The sequence below is a fragment of the Muntiacus reevesi genome, chromosome 2 (genome assembly GCF_963930625.1).
Source record: "Muntiacus reevesi chromosome 2, mMunRee1.1, whole genome shotgun sequence".
Lineage (NCBI taxonomy): Eukaryota > Metazoa > Chordata > Mammalia > Artiodactyla > Cervidae > Muntiacus > Muntiacus reevesi.
Genome location: NC_089250.1, coordinates 49570128 through 49598109, shown reverse-complemented (window position 1 = coordinate 49598109; position 27982 = coordinate 49570128). Strand labels below are relative to the sequence as shown.

Here is a 27982-nt window from a genome sequence, read left to right as displayed (position 1 = left end):
TTATGAACTTCATGTCCTAGTGAGGCAGGCCATCTGTGTAGCTTATATGAGACTGGTAACTATGGGACACTGCCCAGACTCACTTTCTACACCTGTAATACCAAGGACCAGCCCCTTGGCTGAGGGCAAGTTCATTGAGCAAACAATAACTGATTGAGCCTTTTGAGGCAGAGCCAGACAGATATTTCATTGTGTCCCCTTTTACTTTTTCAAAATTCCACGCCTTTGGTCAGTGTGGGAAACTCTCCTTGAGGTAGAGGGCTTCCTAAAAAACTCCCTTGGTTAGGTTCCTGATGAGAGGGGGAGCGGGAGCTCTTAGCTTATGCTATTGCAGATTAGATAGCTGACAAAGGCTTGCATTGCGGTGACTGGCCTATGTGACAGACACTGAGAGTTGCCTGCATGATATGCTTGCTTCCTCCTGCTGCCAGAATTGTGATTTTGTTCAGAATAGCAGTGGTTTCCAATAGGAGGCGATGATCCATGTTGCCCTAAAGCAGGGTCAACAAACTTTTTGACAAAAAAAATTTTTTTTTAATTTAGGCTTTGTGGGCCAAAAGGTGACTTTCATATAATACACCTGACATGAAATAATCTCTTGACTTTTTTTCCCCTCAGCCATTTAAAAATGCAAAACCCATTCTTAGTTCATAGTCTGTATAAAGTCAGGTGGTAGACTAAATTTGGCCCACTTTGCAGACCTATCACCCCATCTTGTTTTTTGTTACCAGTCTCCCTTGCAGGGTGGTCATGGCATCCACTTCTGGAGGTAAGCTGAGGAAGGGTGGTTTGGGGAAAACTTTTATTATCTTGATAAAAGGAGGTATATGCCATAGCCCAGACCCTTCTCCTTTTTTCTCTGCCTTGAATATGAATGTGATTTATGGTACCATTGATCATGGTGAAGCGACAAGGAGGATAAAAACCAACACACCAAAGATTATGAAGCAAAGATAGAAAGAGCTTGGGTATGTGACTGACAATGCCAGAAACTACCTACTTCATAAGTTGTGAAGTGAGAAAAACAATAACCAGTGTTTAAGCAGCTTCCTTATTACTTGCAGCTGCATTTTCAATATATCCAGGGCGCTTATGTCCTTCATTATCTGCTTCACCCCTCCCCCATCTAGGAGAATTACTTTACTCACAGACACTGGTACCCAGGCAGCTGTGTATTGTACTACGTGCTCCATCTCATGCCTATCTGCCTGCCCAGATGTTCAGACCTGACCTCTAATTAGTCAATCCATAGGCTGGCCAGTGAACCATGGCCTTTGTGGCTTGTCTCCGGAATGGAAGCTGAGAGTCCTATGGTTTCTGGCAGGACAAAAGAAGGTGGATGCAAACAGTATGATGGAGTCACATGAATGTCAAATTCCTGGAAGGAATATCCACAAATTTCATGGGTGAAGTCCTCTTCCAATGTGTCCTTCCTTCCAGCTCCTGGCTCTAAAAGCTCAGCCTGTTGTGGTCCCAGTTCCTATATTTCTTCTTGGTTCCAAATTCACCCTGCAATTCCTGCTTCATTTTTCTCTAGACAAGAGCAATTTGAGAATGTAGGGCAGGGTCTTGTTCAACAGTTTCTTTGTTTCCCTGCTCCCTCAAAGTGCTGGGTGGGGAAGGGAAGAAGTGACTGCCTAGACCTTCAGGAGAGCCGAGTGCAGGCCCTCTTCCCAAAGTTACCATCCCCAGCACCACCTGGATCTACTGGGCTCCCTAGAGAGCCATTCTGAGCTGAGAGGCTATGGGACGGGTTTAGCCTTTATAAGCATCTGGTTTTGTGCTTCATTGGAACCACAAGAAGAAGGAAAAAAAAAGGAAATTCTTTTCCAAGTGGACAGTGAACATGTAACCCCCTGGGGGTATGACAGGATGGGAATAGAAACGGGGTCAGGAGGGCACAGAGGAGTTGAGCTCTGACAAGTCACTGAGGTCCAAAAACTTTCCCCAGGACCTGTCAGCGCCTGGAACCAGAGGGACTAAGGGACTGGCTTCTAGTGCTGGTGGTGGTGATGGTGAGTGACCTGCAGAGCTGGGCTCCAGGAGGGGTCTGGGCAGCAGGGCATGTGGAGCAGGAGACTTCATTCTTCAGAAGTCCAGGGTGTAGCTGGCTCTGGCTGGAGAAGGATGCAGGCTGTAGCTCCTTGAGGACTGGCAGAACCGGCTGTGGGGAGGGTCTTACAAAGACAGTGATGTTGGCCAGCCATCAGGTGGGCATGGGAGCAGTGTGGCAGGAAAGGGTAATGGGGCAACTCCATTGATCCAGGATTTAATGAACATTCACACCTAGTCTCGAGTAGCCCGGGGTCAGACAGCCCACTTCCTCGTAATGGATGAAGATGTGGATTCTACTGGTGAACTCTAAGCCTGGATGACCTTGGTGTGAACTACCAGAGAGGCTGAGGGCCACTCAGGGCTTAATTCTGAGCCAGGGGTCTGGGAAGGAGGTCTTGGCAAGTAAATAACGGCAAGTAGAGAGGGCAGGCAGGCTCAGGGCCCCTGAGAGCCTGAAGCTTCAGCATCAGTGCGTTTGTCATGCCTGCAAGTAGAGGACATGACTTTGGAGGAGGCTGGAGGGCTTGTATTTGAGGTGTCTGAGGTCATCTAAGGGAGGAGCTAGAGACACATTTGGAGCTAGAGACAGACACTTTGGGAGCCATTTATGTACAAGTGGTCATTAAGATGATTTGGAGTGGATGAAATTGGGTGGCAAGTTGAGATAAGAAAAGAACCTTGGGGACACTGAAGAGCATAGAGAGGCACCTGTACAGGAGGCAGAGAGAGAGATGGAGAGAATGTGGTCAGGTGATCAGAAGATCCCAGGGGTGTGGATCAGGCAGGGAGAGGAATATTTCAGGAAACAGGGAGTGGCCACCAGTGTGGACTGTGGCAGAGACAGAGGGGGAGGAGATTGGGGAAATGAAAGGTCCCAGGTGAATTGCAAAAGCAGCCCTGGGCGATGCTGGGACAGAGGTCCTGGGGACTGAGGGAAGAAAGCAAGATGGGTCGCAAGAGCCCAGCTGGAAAGGGAGGATGGACCGGAGCTGGGACCTTGGGATGGAAGTGGGAAAGCAGCTTTCTAAGGAATTGGCAGGGGGTGGGGTGGGTGGTGGAACTGGGCAAATACCAGTGCCCTTGGAGGCTTGCTTCTGTCTCTGTCACTTCTCACAGGAGCATTCTTCTCACTCATGACTCCTGGCTTCACTCCATCCCTTAAGGATTGTGTAAAGGAACACTTAGTCCCATTTTCATGAGCACTGAGAGAGTCTTCTCTACTCCCTCAGTTGTGGATGGGGCTGGGGCACCTGAAGACCCAGAAAGTGGTGCAGTGAATGCACTTCTTCCAGATATCCCAAAACCACTTGCAAGAGGCTCCTTCCTTTAGAAAGGCTGTTGCTACTCCCTCCATTCCTCTTGGCTATTCCAGGACTCTTTGCCACGTCCTGAGAATAAGGTCAGCAAGTGCTTTATTTGATGTTTAGAACTGGGTCACTGAATGCCTTTGCTCTGGCACAGCCTCTCTAGGGGCTCTGTAGCCCCACCCCCTCTCCCGAAGGCTTGTTCCCTAGTATGGAGGGCATAAGAGGAGGCCAGCTTTGTGCTGAGGGCCCCATGTGCAGGAAACTGAAGCTGAGGCTTAAAGGTCAGATATGTTTTGCTGATTGGTCATCAAGCCTAGAACAAGTACTGGGCAAGCTGCTGACCCCCCCTGCCTCTACACCCACTGTCATCCAGACAGGGAATCCCCCCAACCCCGCCACCACTTAAATCCTTCTGATGAAAGCTATCTCTCCACACTTATCCCTTGTCCCCACTACAGACCTCCTGTGGGTTCAACTGCCTTGGCATGTGGGAACCCTCTAAGAGACCCTCCCCTGCTGTTGAACTCTCCTGCTCGGAAGCCCAACGTTCAATACATTGACGCAAGGGCCTGCCTCCTTCCTTTGACAGATGGCCCCACCTCTGTGAGAAGATTCTGGGGGCCGTGCCAGTGTTCCCAGCGTTAGGGCAGCCAATGTGCTGCAAGATGGGGCCCTCTTTGATGTATGCAACATGCTCCCAGTATCCGCTTTTAACTGCTCCTCCTGTGCCTCGGGGGATGCCAGGCCTGAAAGTCCAGTACTTGCTATAGATCCACAGGGTGAAATTTCTGCTCCTGAGCCCAGATGATATGGGCTGTCTTTTTACCTTGTAATATTGGGATGAGGAGTCTGAAATTGTGGTGACCTTTTCAACAGACTACCTCCCTACTACAGGAAGCTTCTGGTTGAAAATACTGGTCCATGTTGGCCCCAGCAGTTGGTTCTTCCTGTTTCAGAACACCTCCACCCCAGACACCCCAGGGTATTATCTAGCAGTTCTCCTTCCAAAGGTCCACTGGGCTACCATCATTCCTTTGCTGGTTGGATATGTGTGGTTGGTATTATCCAGGTGAAAACTGAGCTACCTATAGCCTCTTGGGAATATAACAGATTTTGGATGGTTTGTTGAACCATCAACGCTAATAAGCACGGTTCCAGGTAAGTGTTCCCTCACTCACCATGTGCATATGTCTACTTGGGTTTGTATATTTTTTCATGTAAAGTAATGTTTCACCAATTTCACTGATGGCCACCTTCCAGACTGAGGCCCTGAGAGCATCACAGATGCATCTGGTGAGACTGAAAAAGTCAAACTTTGTTTGCTTTCAGAGACTAATCATGTGAGTTTTAAGAGCCAACAAAATTCCCAAATCTTTTGGTCATGCTGAAAGTCCCAAAGGACAGAAGCCATCAGTTAAAGAGACAGGCTTAAACTAGAAAGTGAACACAGATCACAGGATAACTCAATTTATCCTGTTGTGGGCCTTAAAAAAAGGAGTTCTTCATGGGTTGTAAGCTAAAGAGGAACAGTTTGCACAGTTTGGAGAAAATAGAAGTACCCTGACCAATAAATATGCCTAAAAATGACAAAGCTCTCCCTATTTGATGGTTCTAGATCCCAGCAAGAAGTAATGGGCACAGGCATAAGGAGCTATATACAGACTGTAAACAGTAAGGCCCTGTGGAAGACAAAATGAGGGGCAGGGCCGGGCCTCTGTAGGGCAGAATGGCCTGCAGGTTATACAATAGGCTTGTAGGACAGTCATTCATTCTTCCACCAAAGCATGCCGGTGGCAGTGGCAGGCTCACTGGATTTCTCCAGTCTGCAGTAAGGAGAAATTGTGTCCATTGAGAATCCTTGGCCCCAGTGACCTTTCCTGGAGGGGAGGCATTGGGGACAGCCAGGCAGGGCTTCTGTGCCCTTTCCTCCCCAAGAAGAGGGACAGGGATGCCTGGCTATACTTGGGGCCACCTACCCAGGATTCACAGCATGGATGGGGCAGTGTTTCTCATGCAGGGATTGGAAGCAAATGGCCTCAAGGAGCCCGTAGCCCCTCTCTTGAAAGGAGGAGCTAGGGGCATGTGTGTCCAGGAGGGGGAGCCCATAACTTTCAAAACCCTCACCCCATCTCAGTTCCTCACGGATGCTGGAGAGCAGTTGCCAAAACTGATGCTGATTCATTTCTGGGTCTCTGATTCTCACCAGCCTCTTTAACAAAGACAGCCTCCTTCTCCATACCCTTCCCGCCACTCCAGCATACTCCTCGGCCTAACTCAAGGTCCTCAAATATCAGTCTCTTGGAGATGGCTGTAGTCCTCCAGTTTATAAGCCTGGCAGGTGGTGGCCTCAGCTGCATCGTGGGGGACACCTAAGAACACCACTTCTACCTCTGAGTGCGGGGCGCACATGGCCTCTCTGGTGTGGATCTTTTGCAATGGGTTGGAGACTTTGGCATGCAGCTGGGTAGCAGGTCTCTGGAATGGCCGGAGAAGCCTCCACTCACGGAAGGTGCAGGGCATATTTCGACAGGTGACAGATGGAGCCTGTGCTTTGGGTGTGCCCAGGGAGCCATGGGCTGAGGGCACCGTGAAGGCCTGTGGGGCCCTGGTAGGTATGGCACCTGGGCTAGGCATGCAGTCTGGATGTGGGCTGCCATTTGAAGCTTGCCAGTTGCGACTATAGATACTCCAGAGGGGGCGGCGGCGCTGGCGACTATGATGGCACCGGCAGCACAGGAGGCGGAGGAAGGCACGCTTGAACTCCCTGCTGGAGCAGGGGTAGATGAGTGGATTCACACAACTGTTGAAGTAGCCCAGCCAGAAGATAACCTTGAAGACGCCCTCTGAGGGCTTCAGCTGTGGGAACAGGGAGCCTGTGGGGAGCAGAGACCCAGGCTGGTTAGATGCTCAGAAGAGGGAGCCCCAGGGAGCCCCAGGCTGCCCCTGGTGCAGCCCCTCTCCACAGGCAGCCCCTCTCCACACCACTCCCCCTCCCACAGCACCTTTCCTGGGCTCTGACCATTCATCAACTAGGGGCTATCAGGATATTTCTCCTCAATGAGTCCCTGATATAATTCAAGAGTGTCCATGAACTTTGATGAAGAAAAACAACCATCTTCAGTTTTACTCACATTTACCTGAAATCAAGCATTTCCTGCAAGTGTAAGCAACAAACCTGAGTAGAATTAGACAAAATGATATTGAAATCACTGTTTTGTAGCTCCAAACTGCAGCTACAAAGCAGTGCAATATTGTCAGTTTTCTACCTAATATTAGCAGTTGGTGGAGATGTTTTGAAATATTGTCTATGCTCCTCCCTATTTGGAAATGTTGGTCACTAGAACACACCAGTGGATCCTGTTATTTAAAGCCTTGATGTGGAAGTACATTTAATACTAAATCACAAATTTTAATTAAAAATAAATGAAATTGATTTCATCTGTAATCCTTTGTATTTTATTTTATGCATTTGAAAGAATAATTCTGATAAAGGCTCCATACACTTTGTCAGATGCCCAAATAGTCCCTATCTTTATAAAAAGGGTAAGAACTCCTGAATTAAATGTTGACCAAGGCTTGCTCCATGCCAGGCAGTGTCCTGGACTCTCTTCAAATACCTGAGGTCCTGCTCACTCAGTAGCAATGTGGATCAAAGATCATGAGAAAGAAGATGGGATGATGGTGGTGCCCAGTATATTGGGGTGGGGGGGCTTCCAAAGTCTCAGAATAGACAGGAGTCAGGCAGGATGAGGAAGGGTAGAGGGTATCAGGAGTGGAAGGGAGAGGTAGGCAAGAGGATAACAAGTTTGGGGCAGGGGAATGTCCTATAGGATATGCTCAGAAAACTTCATTTGGGACAGATGGTAAAGGACCTTAAATGCTGGAAAGTTAGGCTTTTAATTTTTGGATAGTTAGGAGATATGGATATTTTTGAGCAGGCAAAAGATAGAACCTAGAATTAAGCCTCAATAAACACAATGCCCAAATCACTGTGGACAGTGATTGAAGCCATGAAATTAAAAGACACTCCTTGGAAGGAAAGCTATGACAAACCTAGACAGCATATTAAAAAGCAGAGACATCACTTTTGTTGACAAAGGTCCATCTCATCAAAGCTATAGCTTTTTTCAGTAGTTACGTATGGATGTGAGAGTTGGACCATAAAGAACGCTGAGTGCTAAAGAAGCTTCGAAAGAAGCTTTCCAACTGTGGTGTTGGAGAAGACTCTTAAGAGTCCCTTGGACTGCAAGGAGATCAAAGCAGTCAATCCTGTAGAAAATCAGCCCTGAATATTCATTGGAAGGACTGATGCTGAAGCTGAAGCTCCAATGCTTTGGCCACCTGATGCGAAGAACATCATTGGAGAAGACCTGAAGCTGGGAAAGACTGTAGGCAAAAGGAGAAGGAGGTGGCAGAGGATGAGATGATTAGATAGCATCAGCCACTCATGATGAATTTGAGCAAACGTCTGGTGTGCTGCAGTCCATGGGGTTGCAAAGAGTCATAAATGACTTAGCAACTGAACAAATGCAATGCCCATGGGCTGCTGGAATGCAGGATAATGGGGCTGTCCCGGTGGAAGTGGGAAGCGGTCAGGGAAGGCTTCTGGGATGGCTTTAAAAGGGAGTAGAGTGCCTGGCAGGAGGGAGTGGGGGCACTGGAGGTCTGAGTTGTGCCAGAAAGACCCTCTTCCCCACAAACCTCTCCCCTGCCTTCCCCACCATGGACCATAAGGAGTCATATCTCCAAGGGCAACTAACAAAGTGCAAAGACATCATCCATGAGCACAGGACACTTTGTCACCCTCATCATCCTCCGCAGCAACAGCAGCAGGGATCAAGGATAGGTGGCAAGAGTGTCCCATCCCAGGCAAAAGCCTCACGTGTCTGCCAGGGTAAGCAGAGCAGGGGTAGTGGTCCTTGACAAATCATGATACATGCTTTCTTTACTTGTCCTCAAAGAAATAAGAGCAAGGTCCCGTACTGAGGGAGCAGAGGCACCATGCGTCCCTCTTTGACCTGTGGGCTCTTCTATATCACCTACCTCCCAGTTGGTGAGATTCCTGGTGCTAAGAGACAGTGTGGAGAAAGAGGAATGTCACGTAGTATTGTGTGGCACAGGATTTTCAAACTCTGGTCATGCAGCCTTCAGCAAGTTATTTGGCCATCTAAGTCTCACTTTCCTTTTCTGTGAAATATACATAACAATGTTTCTCTGGAAGGGATTTTTTGACGAATCATAAATTTCAGGGTGTAAGACTTAGCAGGTTTGTACTAAATACTGGAGTCTATTCACTTCCCCTTCCCCTATTTCTGTGGCTTTTTGAGAGAGGAGACCTCGGTCCTGAAGGGACTTCGTTCTCAGCTCTGGATAGTGGCCAGAAACAGAAGCTGAGATTTGGTGGGTATGGGGGAGGCTGGGGCATCAGTCAGAATGTGTTTAGGAGATAATTTCCCTTGGGAGAAGTATTGGGCAGTTGTCCCTGGAATCCAGGGGCCACCAGGGCTGACCTAAGCCTCCAGAAAGACAGCCTTCTGAACAGCATCCTTCAATGGCTGCAAAGTAAGACCGAGTGCTGAAAATAACTTTCTGACTCAGGCTAGAATTCTTTTATATTTAGCCCAGGATGACAAATCAGGGGACTATGCTTTCAGCAGTAAGCCAAAAACCAGCCAAGGGTCTTTGTTATCAATGTGGTTTTGATTTGAATTTTGTGGGGAACATGGCATATCTGTAGTGTGGCCTGGGCCTTGTTTTTAAGAATTAGAATTCTAATTTGTGCTCAACCAACCTATGTGGAAGCTTGCTGCCAGCTCAGAATTCCTTACACACAAAGGACTGGGATTCAAACTCAGCCTTTCAGCCCCACATTTTTCCTACTGCGTCTTGCTGAGGTTTCTGTCTTACTTTGGTCCTCCCAGAAGCAGACCTGAGACAAGGATTCAAATACAACTTGTTTATTTGGAAGGTAAATGAAACATCAGTAGTGAAGTGTGATAAAAAGAGGGAAGAGAAGGAAGGCAATGTAAGGAGAGTTAACAAGTTAGTCACTGCTATGGGCCACTGGGGTGCAATCTCTCTGGGAGCTCTGGGGGACTGTAGCTGTCGCACCAGTGGGGTGAGGGAGGTGAGGTATCTATACTCCCATTCCCATCAGTCAGTGTTTGGGCTGCTCCCTCAGGGTGTTAATTTTCCATAGTCCTGTCTTCTGTGTGGATGGACAATGAGAATTTTGCTGGTCAGAGAAAGTCGAGGGTAAAGAGATGGAGGCAGCTGCTGGGGGGGAAAGTGACCCATTTACAGGGGGGCAGAGTGGGGCACTGATGGCAGTCTCCACAATTTTGTTTCATTGGCTGTCTGCCCTCTGTGCACAGACATCTTGCATGTAAAATACAGACATCTATGGGCTCCAGCTTCCACAGGCAGGAGCCCCCGAGAGATTTCACTCTGTTCCCTTCACATATGGCAGTACTGAGCTTCACACCTACCTCTGCATAGAGTGCTGCCATCCACCCCCTATGCCTTCTTGCACCCTGCCTTACTCTTTGCTGCCTGCCTGCCCCAACCTTCTCTCATTTGCCCACAGCCTCTTCGAAGGTTTCCTGGGTCAGGGGACAGGGGTGTGTGTGGACACTTCCTTCCCTTTTGCCATGGACAAGGTAGGTAACTGAGACTCCCAAGGGTGCTCACTTGCATTATCCTTACAGGGCTGCCCGGGTGTGGGGTCATCAGTTGACCAGCCCCTTCTCAGCCACTCCCAACTTTCTCCTCCTCCAGCCACTCTAAGTTATAGCTTCTTAAGCTGACCATTTATTTTGCCTCTCTTGCCTTCTCATTCATCTCCAGCTGCCCAGCACAAGCCTTTGCCAGTCTTGGAAGCCCAGTGACAGGAAAGCCTCAGTGGGTTCTAGAACCACAGGGGTTCTAAGACAAGGCCTCTGTCTCTCAGTACCTGGCAGCCCCTTTCTCTGCCCTGAGCTGATTCCCTCTCCTACTCCCCACACTATCCATGGCCTTTCTTGCAGGCATATAACCCAGCTTGCTAACTCATCTTGGCATTTGTCACTGGAAACAGGTGCTTATGGGACTCCCTCCCTCAGCATTCTGCCATCCAGGCACCTAGCACAACTCCCTTGTTCTTTCTCTTGTGATTCCTATTTCTCTTCCACCTTCCTGTGCATCAGCTAAGTAGCCACACTGACTGCTTGCTGCCCTCTGGCCACAGTGGGCTCCCTAGTCTTTTTTTTTTTTTTTTTTCCATTTATTTTTATTAGTTGGAGGCTAATTACTTTACAATATTGTAGTGGTTTTTGCCATACATTGACATGAATCAGCCATGGATTTACATGTATTCCCTATCCCAATCCCCTTAACTCTGCACTTTTGCACAATCATACTGGAATGCACTTCCTCTTTCCTCCACCTGGTAGTGCTGGCTCCAGTGGCATCTCCTCCTGGAAGCCTTCCTCCCACCACCCCCTGCCAACCCAGCAGAGTTAGTTGTATTCCCTGTCCCCTAGCGTATCTATTCACTTCTAAGTGCCAAGAACACTACAGGTAACTACTGGTTTCCCATCTATTTGATTCTTAAATGGTGAGCTCCCAACACCAACTTGGCACATCACAGGTGCTCCACACATTCTGACTCCTCTCTTTCTATCACACTGTGAATCCCATCCATCACCAATTCCTGTTGGTCCTGAATCCTCCACTGTACACCATCCCCTGTTATCACCCTGGTACTATCATCATATACTTACAATTCCCTCCAAGTGGGCTCCCTGCTCCTGTCCCTGTGTCCCCCATAGTACCTGTTCTTCACACAGCAGCTGGGGAGATACCTTTTAAGACATAAGGCTGAGGATTTTATTTCTTCACTTCAACTTATATTCCACTGCTGACTGCAGCTTTCTACCCTCTCTCTCCCACTTTGTTATCTGTACTTTGACCTGCCAGCCCCTTGGATTTCTCCTAATATCTGTGCTTAACTGAGATTTCTGTTCTCTTGCACCCCAGCTGTTCTTTCCTCAGGCCTTCCACACCCATGTCCTTCTGGATTGGGTTGTATTTATTCAGTCAGATCCTAACTCTGGAGAGATCCACCCACTCTCTGAACATGCTTAGGGTCTCTGACCTCAGCTCTGTGTCCTGGCTTCCAGCGATCTTGCTGCCCATCCTCAACCCAGTCTCCCATGATTCCTCCACCTTTGAGCTTTTACCCCTCTCCACAGGCCAAGCAGTCTTCTGCTGCTTCACCTTCTCCAGAGTAGCTGATCTTACTTCCTGTTTTGCAGAGAAAACAAGACAAAGAAATACATGTGTATGTATGGCTGAGTCCCTTCACTGTTCATCTGAAACTATGACAACATTGTTAATTGGATATCTCCCAATACAAAATAAAAAGTTTAAACTTTGAAAATAACAAGAGAACAAGACAAAGAAGTTGGACACTCACTCAAACCTTCTTTGCCTCTCTTCCTTATTGTTAAGAAAGGAGTCTCTCTTCCCACTCAAGGTTCACATCTCTACTTGTGTTGTGGAGCTCTTGACCCATCAATCACTTGTGAGCTTGCCTCTATCACAGCTGCACCCTCTTTGCTGATTCTCTGACTGTTACTTAATTCTCTCCACCTTTTCTATCCACACAGGCTGTCTCCTCTCCCCCACCTGCTTTCCACTCCACTGATTTGCCCTACTGCCCTACTCCACCCTGGACCACTACCTGCAGATATTGCTCTCATCCATCCTGGACACTTCTCATCTCACCTGGGGCTTCTAGGGCACTGTTCTCTTGGATTTTCTATTCCATGTCAATTGCCTTTGCCCCCCTTTTTTTTCATGTCCCCACTGCTTTGTGTAGGAGTGCCCTTGCAAGAAGAATCTTGTAATCTTTTCTTTTTGCATTTTCATTTGCAGTTTCAACCAGGCTCACTGACTTTTGACCAACTCCCACAGTTCTATCTTCAGCTCAATCTATTTTCCCAAATTCTAGACTCAGGTCCAATTACCTCCCAGACATCTCTATTGGATGCCTACTGGCATCTCACAATCATCTGGCCCTCATGAAGCTTACATTTCGTAGGGCAAGACCAGCAATACATACGATAAACAAGGAAAATACAAGCATATCAGATAATAAGACATGCTACTAAGAAAAAACAAAGCAGCGTAGATAGCTAGTGTGTGTTTATGTGTGTGTGTGTGCATGTGGCTGGGGGTGGCAGTATAAATTTTGGATAAAGTGGCCAGAGAAGGCCTACTAAGGATGTGACATTTGAGTAAGAGATGAATAAGCCATGTAGACATCTCGGGGAAAGCATTCCAGATAGAGGAGACAGCAAGCGCAAAGGCGCTGCGGTGGCCCTGGCATGCGTGCAGAACAGTGACAAGGCTAGTGTAGATAATGGAGTGAGTGAGGGCAGAACGGAAGGAGATGAGGTTGAAACTCAACCACTACGTTCCACCCCATGCCCTCCTACTCTGTCTGAGACACCATCATCTCACTCCTTGAATAATTCAGCAGCCTCTCCACTCTCTCGTTTGTACACTTGCAGCCTGAAATCTATCCTCAACCTGGCAGCTGGAACAAACCTTTATAAACAGATATGTCACTCCTTAGGCTCAAAACCCTCTAAGGGCTTCCATTCTCCCTCACATAAAAATCTATGACTACCTAGCTCAACATGTGGCCCCCCGAACCCCCTGACATTCTCTCCTACTCCCTCTTTCAGCCTCACTGTCCTCCTTTTGCTTCTTGGAAGACACACTCCCACCTTGGGCCTTTGAATTTGCTGTCCCCCAGAATCTTTGCCCCCAGAAATTCACATGGCTCCTGCCTTCATCTTTGCAGTGAGGTCTGTCTAACCTCCCAATTAAAATTGCAGTGTGCCTGGAAACAACCCAAGGATCCATCAACAGATGACTGGTTTAAGAAAATATGGTATGTATAAAAAAATGAAATATTACACAGCCATAAAAAGAATGAAACACTGCCACTTGCAGCAACATGGATGGACCTAGAGATTATCATATTAAGTGAAGCTTCAGGAAGAGAAAGACAAATATCATATGATATGACTTACATGTGGAATCTAAAAAATGATATGAATGAATCTATGTATAAAACAGAAACAGATTCACAGACATAGAAAAGCAAACTTATAGTTACCAAAGGGGAGAAGGAGAGAGGGACAAATTAGGAGTGTGAGATTAACAGGCACAAACTACTACACATAAAATAGATAAGCAATTTACTGTATAGCACAGTGGACTATATTCAGTATATCGTAATAATCTAGAAAGGAAAATTATCTGACAAAATTCTCTGCTGTACACCTAAAAATAACATGATATTATAAATCAACTTTAATAAAAAATGGCAGTGTCCCCCACCCCATACTGATTTCCCTCAACTATATCTGTGACCCTTATCACCTTCTCTTGCACTGTTTGAGTTATTCTTCATTGTGTCTATCATCTTTCTCCCTGCAGTAGGAGTCTGTGGGGCAGGACTAGTGTCTGTTTTGAATGGCAATGCATTCCCATTGCCCAGAAGACCTCATAAGTACACTGAACACACCATAGGTGCTCAACACTTTCTGAGTTTACTGAATGATTCTCTTTTCTACCTTTTATGTCACCATGTCTGGTACACTCATTTTTCTCTCTAGTGGGGTCCCTCCCTTTACCTCGTTCCTGAAGCCTTTGCTTACTCTGGCATCTCATTGTATTTACTTGGCTGTGACAGTATTTACTTGGCTTGTCTCCTCTACTCTGCACATGGCTACTGGAGACTTATTGTAAAAAAGAAAAGTGTTTCTCTCCTCTCCCTTCTGAAAACCGCTAGCGGCTTCCTATGGCTTTGAGGAATAAACCCAAAATTTCTTATGTCTCATTCAAGTATTTTTAGACTCCCATGCTGAATTCATCTTACCTCCTTCCCAAATTGGCCACACAAAGCCACAAGCATGTCTTCCCACAGGGACTGGACTCCTGCATTTCTGCATGACCCAGACTTCTCCCAAGGTGCTTTCTGCTTCCTCCCACCCATCCCTCCAGCCCAGGTCAGTTGTCCTCCCTGAACAAACCTGAGTTAGGTGCCCCTTTATGCACGCCTGCATTTTAACAAATAAAATTAGTTACTGTTCTGTCTATTCTCCCAGACTCTAGGTTTCTTGACGGCAGCTGTAGGATTCTTTTCATCCCAGCCTCTAACACAAGTGCCTGATCCAGGGCAGGGGTTGTAAAGTGAGTGAGTAAATGCCGTGTGGGTAGATGCAGGTAGTGTCTAAAGTGACAAAGAAGGAAATGGGAGCTCATGCTTGCTTTCTGAGTGTTTAGTACCTACCAGGCTGCATGCTGGGCCCTGTATGCAGCACTTCTCACTTAATTCTCATGGCATTAGCATCCTACTTTGTAGAGATTCTAATTACCTCCAGGGGACAAGTGGAAGGGTCAGGATTTGAACCTGAGTCAATCTAGCCCTAAAGTGCTTGGTCTTCTCATGACATCATGTAAAGATAGGAAAAAAACTCCCCCTGGTCCTCCAGGGGTCCTGGAGGTCAGGATCCACAAAGGATCACTTAATACCTTCCAGCAGCTACTCCACAAACAGCAAGCCCATCCCTACCTCTGGTCTTCGTACAACTGGCCTGGCCTGGAGGATGGCCTTCCTCTTTTCTCCACAGTGGGTCCCTCCAGTTCTTCAGACTCAGGCACAGAACTGCCTCTTCCAGGAGCATTTCTGTGATTAATTCCACTCCTGGGTTCTGCCGAGGTGACCGTGGTTTCTGGAGTGTGTGTGCCTTGAGCACCTTGATTCTGCCTCCACATAAGTGGCATGTGTTGGCCTTCCCTATGACCTTTGGGGTGGCCTGTGGGGCCTACCACATCAAGTTCAGCTCCTGTGCACCCAGAACCATCCAGAACATTCAGAAAGTCTGGGCTGTTGCCTGCTTGCTGCATCTCAGGAGGGAGTGTCAAACAGACCCCAGCCTCCTGGGAGGAGCCCCAGAAAGCCACTTGGCCATCTGTCCTTCAAGTCTCTGCTCAGGTCACCTTAAAGGTTTGAAGTTGATGTTGTTAGTGCCCCGTCCAGGTGCCCCCAGCTGCTGTGACTGTTGGCTGCTAATGGCTTATAATTGCCCCTTCTTTGGAGAATTACTCTTGACCAATGTGAGCTGCTTCAACTGGGAGATGATACTTTCCCACCAAGGTGGTGGTCCACAGCCAGTGACAGACTGAGTGGGAAGGAAAAGGCCAGCCTTTGTGTCTCCAGGTGGTGCAATTCTGTTGTCATTCTCGCTCCAGGGCTCCTGGTGGGGTCAGGCTGAGGCCAGACTCTGAGACCACATCCTGGGGTTAGGTCTTTTCTGACTTATCCTGCTTCCCTCCCTCCCTCCCAGATACCACCGGAGCGCTTCCCTCAGTCCATCACTTGTGTAAGAACCCCTGCCTCAGGCTCTGAGTACAGGGACATGACCTAAGACACGCTTTGTATGGATGTGTCTTCAAAGTTCTCCTGATTGGTCCCAAATCTATAATCCAGGGATTAGCTCTTGGTCACTGTTTCAACTCTTCCGCTCACTGCTGGGAAAGGCAGGGCGTAGATGTGCATGTTCATGTTCATTTCTCTCCACTCAACAGGCAGGCTGGAGCATGGGAGTGGACACATTGGCCTATGAGGAGAGGTGGTCAGGATGTAGTAGGAAATGACTGCAACCACAACCCTTGCTGTTTCTCTCTGCTCCTTGACCTTGTTTTCGCATGTGTCCAGCAAGCTTGCTCCCACCTGCCTTCCTCTATTCTCTGTGTTGAGGTGCTTCTATCAGGAATCTAACCTAATGTCCAGGATGCTGAACATCCACTGATCAGAAGAGGCAGGGCCTTGTCTATGAGGGCAGGTTACCCCACTCTCTGGCACACTTGGTTGGGCCAGCCTGGCCTGCACATTACTGGGGAAACTAGGACAGCCTGTGAGCTTTGTGGGAAAGTCTGCAGCCTTATCACAGGTCAACCCCCTCTCTTAAGTAAGAGAAATGTCCAGGCCCAGGAGATGCTAGAGCTGGCCAATCTGGCCAAGTCTTGCTGAGGAGTGACAGTGCTGAAGGCAAGAGGGGAATGTGTGATTAACAGCATTCTTTTGGCATCACCAGAAGTGAACTTGTTCTTGGAAGAATGTCAGAATTCTCTGCCACCAGACTTGTTCAGAGCTTGCAGTCAGCAACGAACTATCAGGCTACACCCCAGGCTTTCGCCTTTTCCACTCCCTCCCCAACTAGTGACTTTTCTATCCCGGGTAGCCATTTTCTCTAGCCAGAATGAAATATAAGGGTCAAAATATCACATTCTGTCAGATATTCAGGTCTCTCCTGCTTCCCAGGAGGGACTTGCCAGGTGGTGCAGTGGTAAAGAATCCACTTAACAATGCAGGAGATGCAAGTAATGTGGGTTCAATCCCTGGCTCAGAAATATCCCCTGGAATAGGAAATAGCATCCCACTCCAGTGTTCTTGCCTGGAAAACTCTGTGGACAGAGGAACCTGGCAGGTTACAGCCCATGGGGCCACGAAGAACAAGATACGACTGAGCACACACATGCATGCATGCATACACACACACACTGCCTAGAAGAAAAGGAATTCCTAGTCCTAGACTCCCTTTCATTCTTCCAGTTCTTTCAGCTGCTCACTCAATGCTTCTACTCTTCAGAATTCAATTTCACCTTTCCCAAAAGAGGCTGGAAGCAGTGGACCTCTTTGCTATATTTTAAAGGGTCAGCCTCTCTCATAAGGCATACTTGAGCTGAGACCTGAAGACTCTCTGAGGGAGTGAGTCATGCATCTTTCTGAGGAAAGAAAATTCCAGACAGAGGAAAGGGGACGTGCAAAGGTCCCGAGGCAGCAGGGCACCTGACAAGTTGGAGGACAACCAAGAAGTTAGGACTCTGGAACAGAGAAGGGGAGACAGAGATGGTAAGAGATAAGGCCATTTTGAAGCAGAAACAACCATGGAAGGCTGTCAGAAAGATGTAACCTTAATAGGGTCCAGATCTCAGATGGATGATGAAAACAGGGAGTTGAGGGTACTGTGGGGCTAGCTGTGTCAAGCTAAATCTCTTGAATTCCCTGTGTTGACAGTTTTCCATGCTGACAGGTAACTGGTTGGTATCTGGTTTGAGATAGGAAAAGAATAGATCAGAAGTCCTTCTGTGTCCCATGTCTTTCTCAGGATCCTTGAACTCTGTGGGGCTGGCCTAGAACTACTGGTCTAACCTTGGATCTCCTTCTGCAGCTGTAGGGATTGACAGGGAGGGCCAGTTCTTAGATCCACAGAGGATGCCTGGTAGGGCCCAAGGCAGGGAGATGAGCCATAGACCTATTCAGTGTCCTACACTGGGCCCCATCCATTTCCCTTCAGTTCTTCTCCCTTCCCTTCTCCCTTCTCCAACATCTCTCTCTCCCCGCCCATTTCACTCTTGTCACTTTTTAACTCATTTCCTGATCTGTGGCCTTGGAGGAGTCACACTCCAAGCTCCATATGCCCAAGGCCAAAGTCCCTGCCAAATGGCCCTGTGCTAAGCTGAACATGACCCTATTCTGAGCATGAACCTTTCAGTTTTTGGGTCATACTGACAAATGGTTCCTAAGTCGGAGCAGATCAGTGCTTGTGCCAGAGGAGAGAAGGTTTCCAGATAGTGGTCATTTTGTCCAGGAGTCCCAGCACTGAGTAGATGGTGCACTGCCCATTAGGTCCCAATGCTGGCTTTCAGGGGCCCAGGCCAATGTTCTGTTGGGTCATCATCTACAAAGGAGGGCAGGGAAATTCTCTAGTATTCAAGAAGACCTTTTTTTGGGCATATAGCTCAGGATGGGGCAGGGTTCAAGTGGGGTCAGAAGTAGGCTCAGGAACTCAGAGGTTTTCTCACAAGGAGTAGGCTCAAGGGCTCTGGGGGTTTGGGAGGATCAAGACAGACAGGAAGTGGTCATGTCCTATGGCGAGGCTCAGGGCCCTCATGGCCAGGATCTGGGGCAGAAGGGAGCCTGGAACTGAACCTGAGGGGAGTAAGCAGGCACTGAAGCATTTGGTGAGAGTTAAAGCTTAAAACATGGCAGATCCCAACTGATCCTTAACCCTAGCTTCAGCCTGGCCTCTGTTCTCTGACCTACGGAGGAAGTAACAAGGACTCTAAGGGCCAGAGAGCTTGGGTTCTAAACTCAGCTTTGATATTTAGGATTAAGATTAATATCGGAATTTTTTTTTTTTAAAGAAGTAAGTAGCATGGGATATTCAAGAAGGTGAAAATTTCAAGAAGGTGAAAAGGAAAAAACATTACAGTGAGAAAGTGGGAGTGAGTGAGGGTGAAGGGGCCACAAGGTTGAGGGTGAATCATTTTTAAGAAGCTGTGGATACATATACATGCTGTATGAGCAGGCGGAGGAGAGGTGGAAGTTAAGGAGGGATGAGCAATAACTTACAGAGGGAAATCCCTTGGGAAGGAAAGAGGGTTGAGAGAGATTCAGAGCTGACAGGGACCTGCAGGACTTTAAGGACATCCTGAGGACTGCCCTGAGGAGGAGACCTACCAACGGAAAGTGGGATTTTTCCTTTCTTTTTTTTTTTAACGTGTTCTTTTAACATGTTCTTCCAGTATTAGACACTGGTTTGTTGTGGTTCACAAGAGCTGATTGATAAATTTTCAGGAACTTTGCAAGCTGGCTGTCTCTTTGGTAGTTTGAAATTGACCATGGTGGGAATATTTCCATCATGGAAACGGACAGATGTTACAAATTAGCCCGCACTTCAAAGTCAATCTTAAACACTTGCCAGCACACCGCTGTGTATCACATGGAGGAATGACTTGATTCAGGGTCTGGGGCTCACAGAAGTAGGTGGAGGCAAGGGAGTTAAAGATGGCAAGAGAGGGTGAAGTGATGGATTATGGTGCCAGTTGGAAACGGAGGCCTAACTGACAAGAAGACAAGGTGAAAGGCAGGGAGGTGAAGGCTTGGTCAAGGCTGGAGTCAGTAAGCAGAATGAGCAGGTGGACTTAAGTGGCGGAGATTTACTGAGGATTTAGGGGCTCATAGATCAAGGTGGGCACATAGGCCAGGGCATGACCCTGGGAGAAAGAGTGGAGGGAGAGTCACAGGGTGTCAGTATGGGTCAGCTTCAGTACAGTGGAGTCACAAAGATAACCAGGGTAGAGATGAGCATGGGGGAGAAAGTACATGACCCCCATATCCTAGTTTTTTTTTTGTTTTTTTTTTTTCCATATCCTAGTTTTAAAGAATGAGGTGGAGTGATTAACAGCTCATCAGATGTTTGGGACAAACATATCAGCAGGAGTTGGGCAGAGTACAAGACCCTAAGTGGAGGAAGGATATGTATTCACCCAAGAACAGTAGTCTACCCTCCATCAGTGGTATATTTTTCTTTTCCAAAAAAAAAAAAAAAAAAAACAAACCTCCTAGGTCTGTCCACTGAGTCAGTGGCCAACTTAATATCAATGAACATCTGAGAGCTCAGACTGTGGTCTTTAAATGATAATTGTTCACTAAAAGAGACCAGGCCTCTTTAGAGAAATGGGACAGGTCAAAAAAAGTACAAGCTGAGCCTGAAACATCTCATCAGACCAGAAAATTCAAGACTCTCTGGATTATGCCATAGGTCTCATGAGTCAACCTGAAACGGCACCTATTGGCTAGCCCTCAAACAGTGACATATATAATGTGTGACAGATTAAAAAGTCACTTTATCATGGTACTAAAAATCTGTTGGTCCGTTTTGGAAACATGGCTAGGAAATTGACTTTTTTTGATAATGGAGAGCTTTGAGCAGCTCTCCTACTTTTCTTGTATAGACTCTATTTCAAGTGACCAAACATCTAGTGGTGAATTCTTTTTAGAATTTTAGTCTACAAATGCAGAAGGAACGACAGAATTTGGATATCACCAGTTTAAATCCCAGTGATACAATGGCTCCTGGCCATGGTCAATGGCTGCTAAAACTGGCAGGTAAAAGGTTGATGGGACATTTTATAATAAATGAATCAAGATGACTGCATCTGAACCCCTGGTCAATCTTAACATTATGAAAGAAGAATTCTTGTCCCAGACACTGAGTTTGAATCTGCTTAAGCCAATTTATATGATGTACCGGGAACAGTAGGACACATTAAATGGCACTATAGGGATGCAGGGCTCCCCCAGTGGCTCAGACAGTAAAGAATCTGCCTGTAATGCAAGAGACCTGAGTTTGATTCCTGGGTTGGGAAGATCCACTGGAGAAGGGAATGGCTACCCACTCCAGTATTCTTGCCTGGAAAATTTCATGGACAAGGGAGCCATCGTAAAGAGTTGGACATGACTGAGCATCTGAGCACACAGGGATGTAAACTCCAAACTGTGGGCAACTCCTTTGGGATGAACTATCTGACTTCTTCACCAAATAAGCTAAAAGGGGAAAGGTGGGGAAAGGGTAATCTTATCAATTAAAGAAATGGTGGAGGCAAATCAACTGCATGTAATAGATGTACTTTTTTTGAGACCCTAATTCAAACAAACTAAAAATTTATGAGGTAATCAGCTACATATGAACACAAAGACATTTGGTATCCATTAAACAAGTATTTTTATGTATTATAATGGACTGTAGTTTTTTTTAAAGTTCTTCTAAAAATATTGAAGAATTTACAGATAAACTGATATGGTATCTTGGATTTTCTTCAAAATAATAAGCAGTGGTGGAAAGCGGTTGGGGGTTGGAATTAACCAAGATCAGTTGGTTGGGTTGATACTTGTTGAAGCTGGGTCATAGGTACTGGGGCCAGCACACTGTCTACTCATGTATTTGAAACTATCCATGACTTTTAAAAATGGAAAATAAAACCCCTAGCTCATTACTTGTTCATAAAAATCACACAATAAATGTTAGCTGTTATATTTAAAAATTTTGGGGTCACACAAATAGGGGGGTCACCCCCAATGCATTGCTAGTAAGAGGGGGATCTACTTTATATAGAGGCTGTTATACTAAGTGGAATAAGCCAGTCATAGAAGGACTGCATGATTCTACTTCTATGAAGTATCTAAAACAGTTAAAATTCAAAAAATCAAAGAGAGGAATGGTGGGAGCCACGGGCTGGAGGGAGGGGGAGAAGGGGAATTGCCAATCCATAGGCATAAAGTTTTAGTTAAGCAAGACGAATGAATTGTATAGATCTGCTGTACAAATTTGCACCTAGGGTTAACAACATTCATGTTTAGAAATGTTAAAAGGGTAGCTCTCATGTTAAGTGTTCTTGCCACAGTAATAATGATAATAATAATAATAAAGATACAGGGCTATGCTTTGTCACCCAGATCCTTGGCATGGAAGGAAGTGAAGAGACCCTGGGTTCTGCCACTTCTTCCTTCTACACGCACTGACTGAGGACCTGCTATGTGCCAGATGCCAAAAGGGCACAGATAGAGATGTAATGTCAGTTTCTTCCTCAGGCTTTTGGGCCAGGGAACAGTAATGTTATTCCTGAACACTTGCCACAGTACACCCCCGGCCTCTCTCTGTGCGTCTGTGGACCTTGTATCACCTCAGGGAGCCTGTGGAGATGAGTCCCTCTGCACTTGGCCAAACTCTTGAGATGCAAACACTGATTCTACCCTCCATGCCTGGCTGCTAAAGTGTGCTTTCCAGCCTGGATACCAATTCCTCAGATAACTCACAGCCTCCTCCTGCCTCTTCCCACCTCTCTTCCTCTCACTTTCTCTCTCATTAAGGCATAAGATACTGACAGTCAAATTTATAAAGTGGGTACATTTTATGAATACAGACTGATGACTTTACATATATATTCACCAACGTAGTCACTGTTCAGATAAAGTCACAGACAGGGCAATGGAGGTGGGGGGAATGGCCCCGAGTCCCTCTCTGAGCCCCTCAGGACTTCAGCCCTGTGTCTGTGTCCCAGTCTTTCCTGCCCGGCCAGTGGCCCCATAGCTTAGCATATCTTGGCTGTATGTCTCTCTGCTGCAGCTCTAGCTTGACTAAAACATTTTAGGTGATAGATGGCCTCTGTGCCAACTTCCTCATGGAACGCTGGGCCCACTTCCTAAGGCTTTTGATACCCTCTGGGGCTGCTCCCTAGCCATATCACTGTTGTGCCTGGGGCTCCTGCTTCTACTTGGCTTTGTGTGTGGTGATGTGGGTAAAGAACACCCTGGGTCTGCTCGACAACTCCCAGGTTGTCGCCCTACTGGGTGCCTTCATTTCCTGGCCTGTGGCCCTTGCTGGCATACAGTACTCTTTTTCAATCCTCCCATCTTTGCTGCTCCTCACACCTTACAGCCAGTAAGGAGGGAGGTACCACTTCTCTTGGCTGCCCCCTTCTCTGCCTCCTCTGATTCTTTCAAAGTTGGTGCCCCCTAAGGCTCCTTCCCCAGCCCCTCTCGTCTCTTTGTTCCTCCATCCTCTTCCTTGGAGACTGTACCCTCACATCCCCCTTTTGCAAACACATCCATCCTTGGTCTCCTTATCTAAGTTCCCAACACCTTCTTCCCCAAGCACATACTGCCACTTCCTACCAAAATGTGGCAGACCCGTGGATTCCACATTCACCCCAAAAGCTGTTGCTCAGAATGTTCCCTGTTCCTCCAAAAGTGCCTCCCTTCTTCCAGGCCTGCCTCAGAGCTCTTGGAGGGGGAGGCTTGCCCTGTCCTTCCTGCACAGCCCTCAGAAGACTCCTGCTTGTACTCCAGGCTCTGTCCTCCTGTTCTTTCTGTTGTCCTGCCCTCCGAGCCACATCATGGCAGATCAGAATATTCTGTATCCTTGCTTGGCCTCAGTCCTGCTTGCTCATTATTGCCAGATTCCACTCAGTTTGGCTCCATCAGTGGCCCTGGGCTGTGTTCCAAAACTTGGTGAGGTGCCCAGTGCAGACTAGCAGGAAGGGAGAGGCAAGGATAGCCCCTGGGTTTCCATTCCAGGTATGAGGAGCAGCAGAGATGAGGGATTGAGGAAGAGCAGTGCATGCCAACAAGGGAAGAGGACACGGAGACTTAGGGATGACTTCCTAGAAGAGGCAGACGTGATCTCAACCTCAAAAAATAGTAGCCTTTTGCAGTGTTGATTGTAACAGTGGAAAATTAGAAAAACTGAACACTCAGCAGGAGACTCTGTCAACACACCATGGAATACACTCAAACAGAATACTATATTGTTGCTAAAATAACCAGAATGGATAAATCTCAATGACAAAACATTGGGTAAAAAGGGCAAACTGAAGATGAATGTGCATAGCTGGTACAACTTATATAAGTCCGCAGGACACACAGGACAATACTGTTTATTATTATGGATTCAGGTGTTTGTGGTAAGACTATAAACATGTGTGTGGGGGTGATAAACACTAGATTTACCTCTGGGGAGAGAGGAAGGGACAGGAGGAGGGAACTTAGTTGTGGCTGTTCTATTTCTTTGAAAAGAGAGAGGAAGTGATCTGAGGCAAATGTGAAATGTTATCATCTGTTCAATATGGGTGATGACAGATACATGGGCACTTATAATATTTTCTCCATATCTGTGCATTATTCTGTAACTAAAATTTTAAAAGAAGTTAAAGGAACATAAAGGGAGGTGGCATTCTATATGCACCCTGATCATTCCTGACAGGGGGCCAGTATGAACGAAGGGGTAGGGAGGAGGCTGAGGGCACCTGGAACAGGTCACAGCTGTGGTTTGGTTGGTAGGAAAGAAACCTGGGCGGTAGGCTTGGGAGGATTCTAAATCCTGGGTATGTGGGTTTCTAAGAGGGGGGCCACACCAACTTTCTCTTGCCTATTTGCCACCTCCTGCTCCATCCATCCCTCTCTCTTCCCTGACAACAGCCTCTGGCAAGATGATTTTCAAGCTGGTGATTTAGTCATTCCTTATCTTGTATTTACTGAGCCTCTACTACAAAAGCAACAGCTCACTCTGTACTCACCATGTGTCTGTTAAATTCACACATAATATCTCACTCAAATATCACCATAGTAGTAAAAGTGGGTATTATTACCATCATTGCCATCCCTAGTTTATAGATGAGAAAACAGAGGCAGAGAGGTTCAGGGATTTGCTAGCAGTTACACAGCCCATAAGGAGAAGAGCTGGGTTTTGAGACCAGGCTCTGGCACCAGAGCCTGTGGATCATTCTATTCTCCTCCATTGTTCCCCATATGCCAGGCACTGTACTGGGCACTGGTGATTACATAACTGACATAGTCTGACCTCACAGAGCTTCTGGGTCAGTGGTGGCAGGGGGCAATCATACCCCAAGTCAAGTAACACAGAAATGTGACTACAGCTAAGGAGCTAATAAAAGAAGAGAAACTCGTGCCCAAGGGAGAATATACAGAGAAAGACACAGCAAAATTGAGAAAAAAGAAGAAAGGCCTTAATGAAGTGGGAACATTTATTCTGAGACCTAAAAGATGGGGAGATAGCCAGAAGGATTTGGAGAAAGCAAGCCAGACAAAGAAAAGAGCAAGTGTAAAGTATGAGCTTGGCATGATCAAGGACCCAGAAGAGGGTCAGAAGGGCCTGAGTGCCCAGTGAGCAAAGTTCAGGGCAACAAAGCCATGGGGTCAGGGGGGAGGTAACTCATCACTCAGATCCTTCCTTGCAGAAGAGGGACCACATGTCTGGGTTTACCCACCGTAGTCCTGGTATGTGCCTGTGATCTCAGTGTAAATATACATAATAGCTCATTTTGGTCTGGACAGTAATAAAGTTGAAGGTCACTCTATCATAGGCTATGATGGACAGTTTGGATTTTGTTTCCAGGACAGTAGAAAAGCATTGAGGGATTTTAGTAGAGAATGACACTCTAATTTATAATGTATAACGATCACTCTAGCTGATGTGAGGAGACGACCTGCAAGCGAGCAGGAGGGGGCTACTGTCCCTTTCCTCACTCAGCTGCAGAGCACGGAAGGAGCAAGGCCTGAGAAAGGGGAGGTTCTGGCTTGGGCTGGCTGAAGTTATAGCCATGGGAGTAATGAATGTGTCCCCAGAGATGCTGTTCCCCTTCCCCTCCCTTTATTGACTCAGTCCCAGGGCTTCCAGAAGGGGCCTCAAGGTATGGGAGGAAGTTCCTGAGAACAGCTGCCCACCTCCCAGGACAAGAGAGCCTGTGAAAGAAATAGCAAAGTTCTCTGGAAGTGCTGAAGGACTCAGTAAATTTAAGAAACTACAATGAACAATATTAACTTTCCATATGATAATATGTCCTTTACTTTTCCTTCTCACGCCTATTTCAGAAGTGAGAGCCCAGGGCATTCACAAATACCAGCTGGGGAAGGCCTCTCACAGGGGGCCAGCTTCCCAACTGAGAGAAAGCAGGTGGCTTTGGGTGTCTGCTGATGTTCATTGTAGACTGGCCAGGGATTGTTGCCCATGAATGAATGCAGGCCAACCCACCCTGGGCGCCACTACTGGGTGTTGGCATTTAAAGCTGGGGGTGCAGAGAGGGGGATATATAAACAAGCAGATACACTGCTCACCACTTACTATGGGAAGACACCTACACAGATTTCCATTGATCTTTTATATTTAGAACAGTCGGGAACTTAAAACAAGCCCAGGGCTTCTAAGAGCAGTGAAGAAGGTGGGTCAGAAAAGTGAGTTCATAATAAAATCCTGCAAGCACGAAGAGCCTGTTATTCTCCCACAAAGCAGCACAAGCACCTAAGAGACCAGGCAGGTTGCTAAGTAAACCTTCCACGTTCAGGTGGACAGTCACTCTCCACTTGGAAGAGCCATCCAAGCCTGGGTGCCAGGAAGGGACGGCCACAGGCTCAGGGAGGGAGGTTAGAGGTTGGTGGGAGAGGGCTCACTCACCCAGTGGCAGGACGAAGAAAAAGGGGAACCAGCAGAGCACGAAGACGCCCACGACAATGGCCAGCGTCTTGGCCGCCTTCTTCTCACGAGAGAACTTGAGCAGACGCACCGACAGGGAGCTGCGCAACGTGCGACCCTTGGTGCTGCGCATCCCCCAGTGGGTCTCAGCTGAGCCGGCGCTGGCGCCGCGGCAGTGGATGCGCAGCACCACCTCGGAGGCCTTGCCGCGCTCGCGTTTGACGCCCGCCTCCAAGCTGCGCGTGGTGCTTCGCGCCACCACGTAGACGCGGCAGTACATGACCACGATGACTGCCATAGGCAGGTAGAAAGAGCACAATGAGGAGAAGACAGCATAGCCTGCCTCCTCAGTGATGCCGCAGAAGCTCTCGTCAGGGGGCACCGGCTCCTTCCATCCCAGCAGCGGCCCCACGGACACGACGAGAGCTACGGCCCAGAGCAGCGCCAGGATGGCTGCTGCCTTGCGCTCGGTCATGATGGAGGGGTACTTCAGCGAATGGCGTACACCCACGTACCGGTCCACCGAGATGGTGCAGAGGCTGAGGATGGAGGCCGTGCAGCACAGCACGTCCACGGCGGCCCAGACGTCGCAGAAGGCCCGGCCAAAGGCCCAGAAGCCCAGAACCTCCATGGTGGCCGAGAACGGGAGCACTGTGGCGCTCAGCAGCAGGTCGGCCACCGCCAAGTTCACAATGAAATAGTTTGTGACCGTTTGCAGGTGGCGGTTGCAGGCCACCGCGAGGATGACCAGCATGTTGCCCGCCACAGCTGTGAGGATGAAGGCTGCCAGGAAGACGCCCACGCCCACTCCCTGAGCACTCACCACCAGCCCCTCGACGGCCGCTGTGCCATTCACCTCGCCGCCGGCGCCTGGGCTCCCCGGCTCTCCAGAGGAGCTCCGGTTGTCCTCGCTGCTGCCGGCGCCCACCACGCCGCCGCCGCCGCCGCTGCAGCCCGCGGCCGCAGGCACGCCGTCCACCGCCTGGCCCTCCGAGGCGGCTGAACCGCCCGCGCTTCCCCCTCTACCACCGCCACTGGCGCTGCTGTCCGAGCCGGGTCCCTCGAAACTGAAGCTCAGGAGATCGCGGAAAGTCATCTCAACGCGCGGCCGTCGGGGGCCCGGCCTGGTTACACGACGAGCGACTGGCAGAGCGTGGGGCACCGGGCAAAGCCTCGGGGCTCCGTCTCCAGCCCTACGCGCCGGTCTTGTCAGGGTCCTACTCCAGTTCCTGTGACGTGGAGCGCAGCTGCTCGCGAGCGGAGTGGGCTGGCCGCGTAGTGGAACCGAACAGCCGGGGCCGGCGACGCGCGCCGCTTCCCGCAGCGTGCCCAGGCGAGCTGGCAAAGCGGCGGCCGGACTGTGAGGGCGGCGACCGCTGTGGCGCTCGCTCCTGAGCGCCGAGGGCGGGACCGAGCCAGGGCAGCCCGAGGAAGGAGGAGGGGGTGGCCGGCTCCGAGGGACCGGCGCCACACTTGCGGGATGAAGGGGATCTGTGCTCCGAGCCAGCTGGCGTTCCGGGGTCCCCAGGGGCGGCAGCGCTGGCTCATGCTCCGACCCCGCGGCAGCCACCCCTGCCGCGCCTCAGATGCCCTCGCCGGCCCTCTCTCTAAGCGATCGGCTCCCGGCCCTCTCCCGCGTCCCTCCCGAGCCTCCTCACCCTTTTCTCTCAGCTGCATCTTCTTGCCGCCTTTCCCCTAGCGTCGCGGTCACTGTTGGTGCCCTTAGGG

General features: G+C 48.5%; 1 protein-coding gene across 1 annotated transcript; it reads right to left on the bottom strand.

Annotated features, from left to right (window-relative positions):
• Positions 1-714: 714 nt before the first annotated feature.
• ADRA1D (adrenoceptor alpha 1D) lies at positions 715-27727 on the bottom strand. Its single transcript, XM_065921483.1, has 2 exons — positions 26237-27727; positions 715-6235 (listed from the first exon to the last, which is right to left on the bottom strand). The coding sequence occupies exons 1-2, from the start codon at positions 27348-27350 to the stop codon at positions 5646-5648; spliced, it is 1704 nt and encodes a 567-aa protein (XP_065777555.1). The 5' UTR covers positions 27351-27727; the 3' UTR covers positions 715-5645.
• Between the last annotated feature and the right edge of the window lie 255 nt (positions 27728-27982).

What these genes read in the sequence shown, in the direction of transcription:
- ADRA1D (XM_065921483.1), bottom strand. Translation starts at nt 27,350, where the DNA reads ATGACTTTCCGCGATCTCCTGAGCTTCAGTTTCGAGGGACCCGGCTCG. An exon ending in TTTCTTCGTCCTGCCACTGG is followed by an intron (nt 6,236 to 26,236) that starts GTGAGTGAGCCC and finishes TGCTCCCCACAG; the next exon opens with GCTCCCTGTTCCCACAGCTG.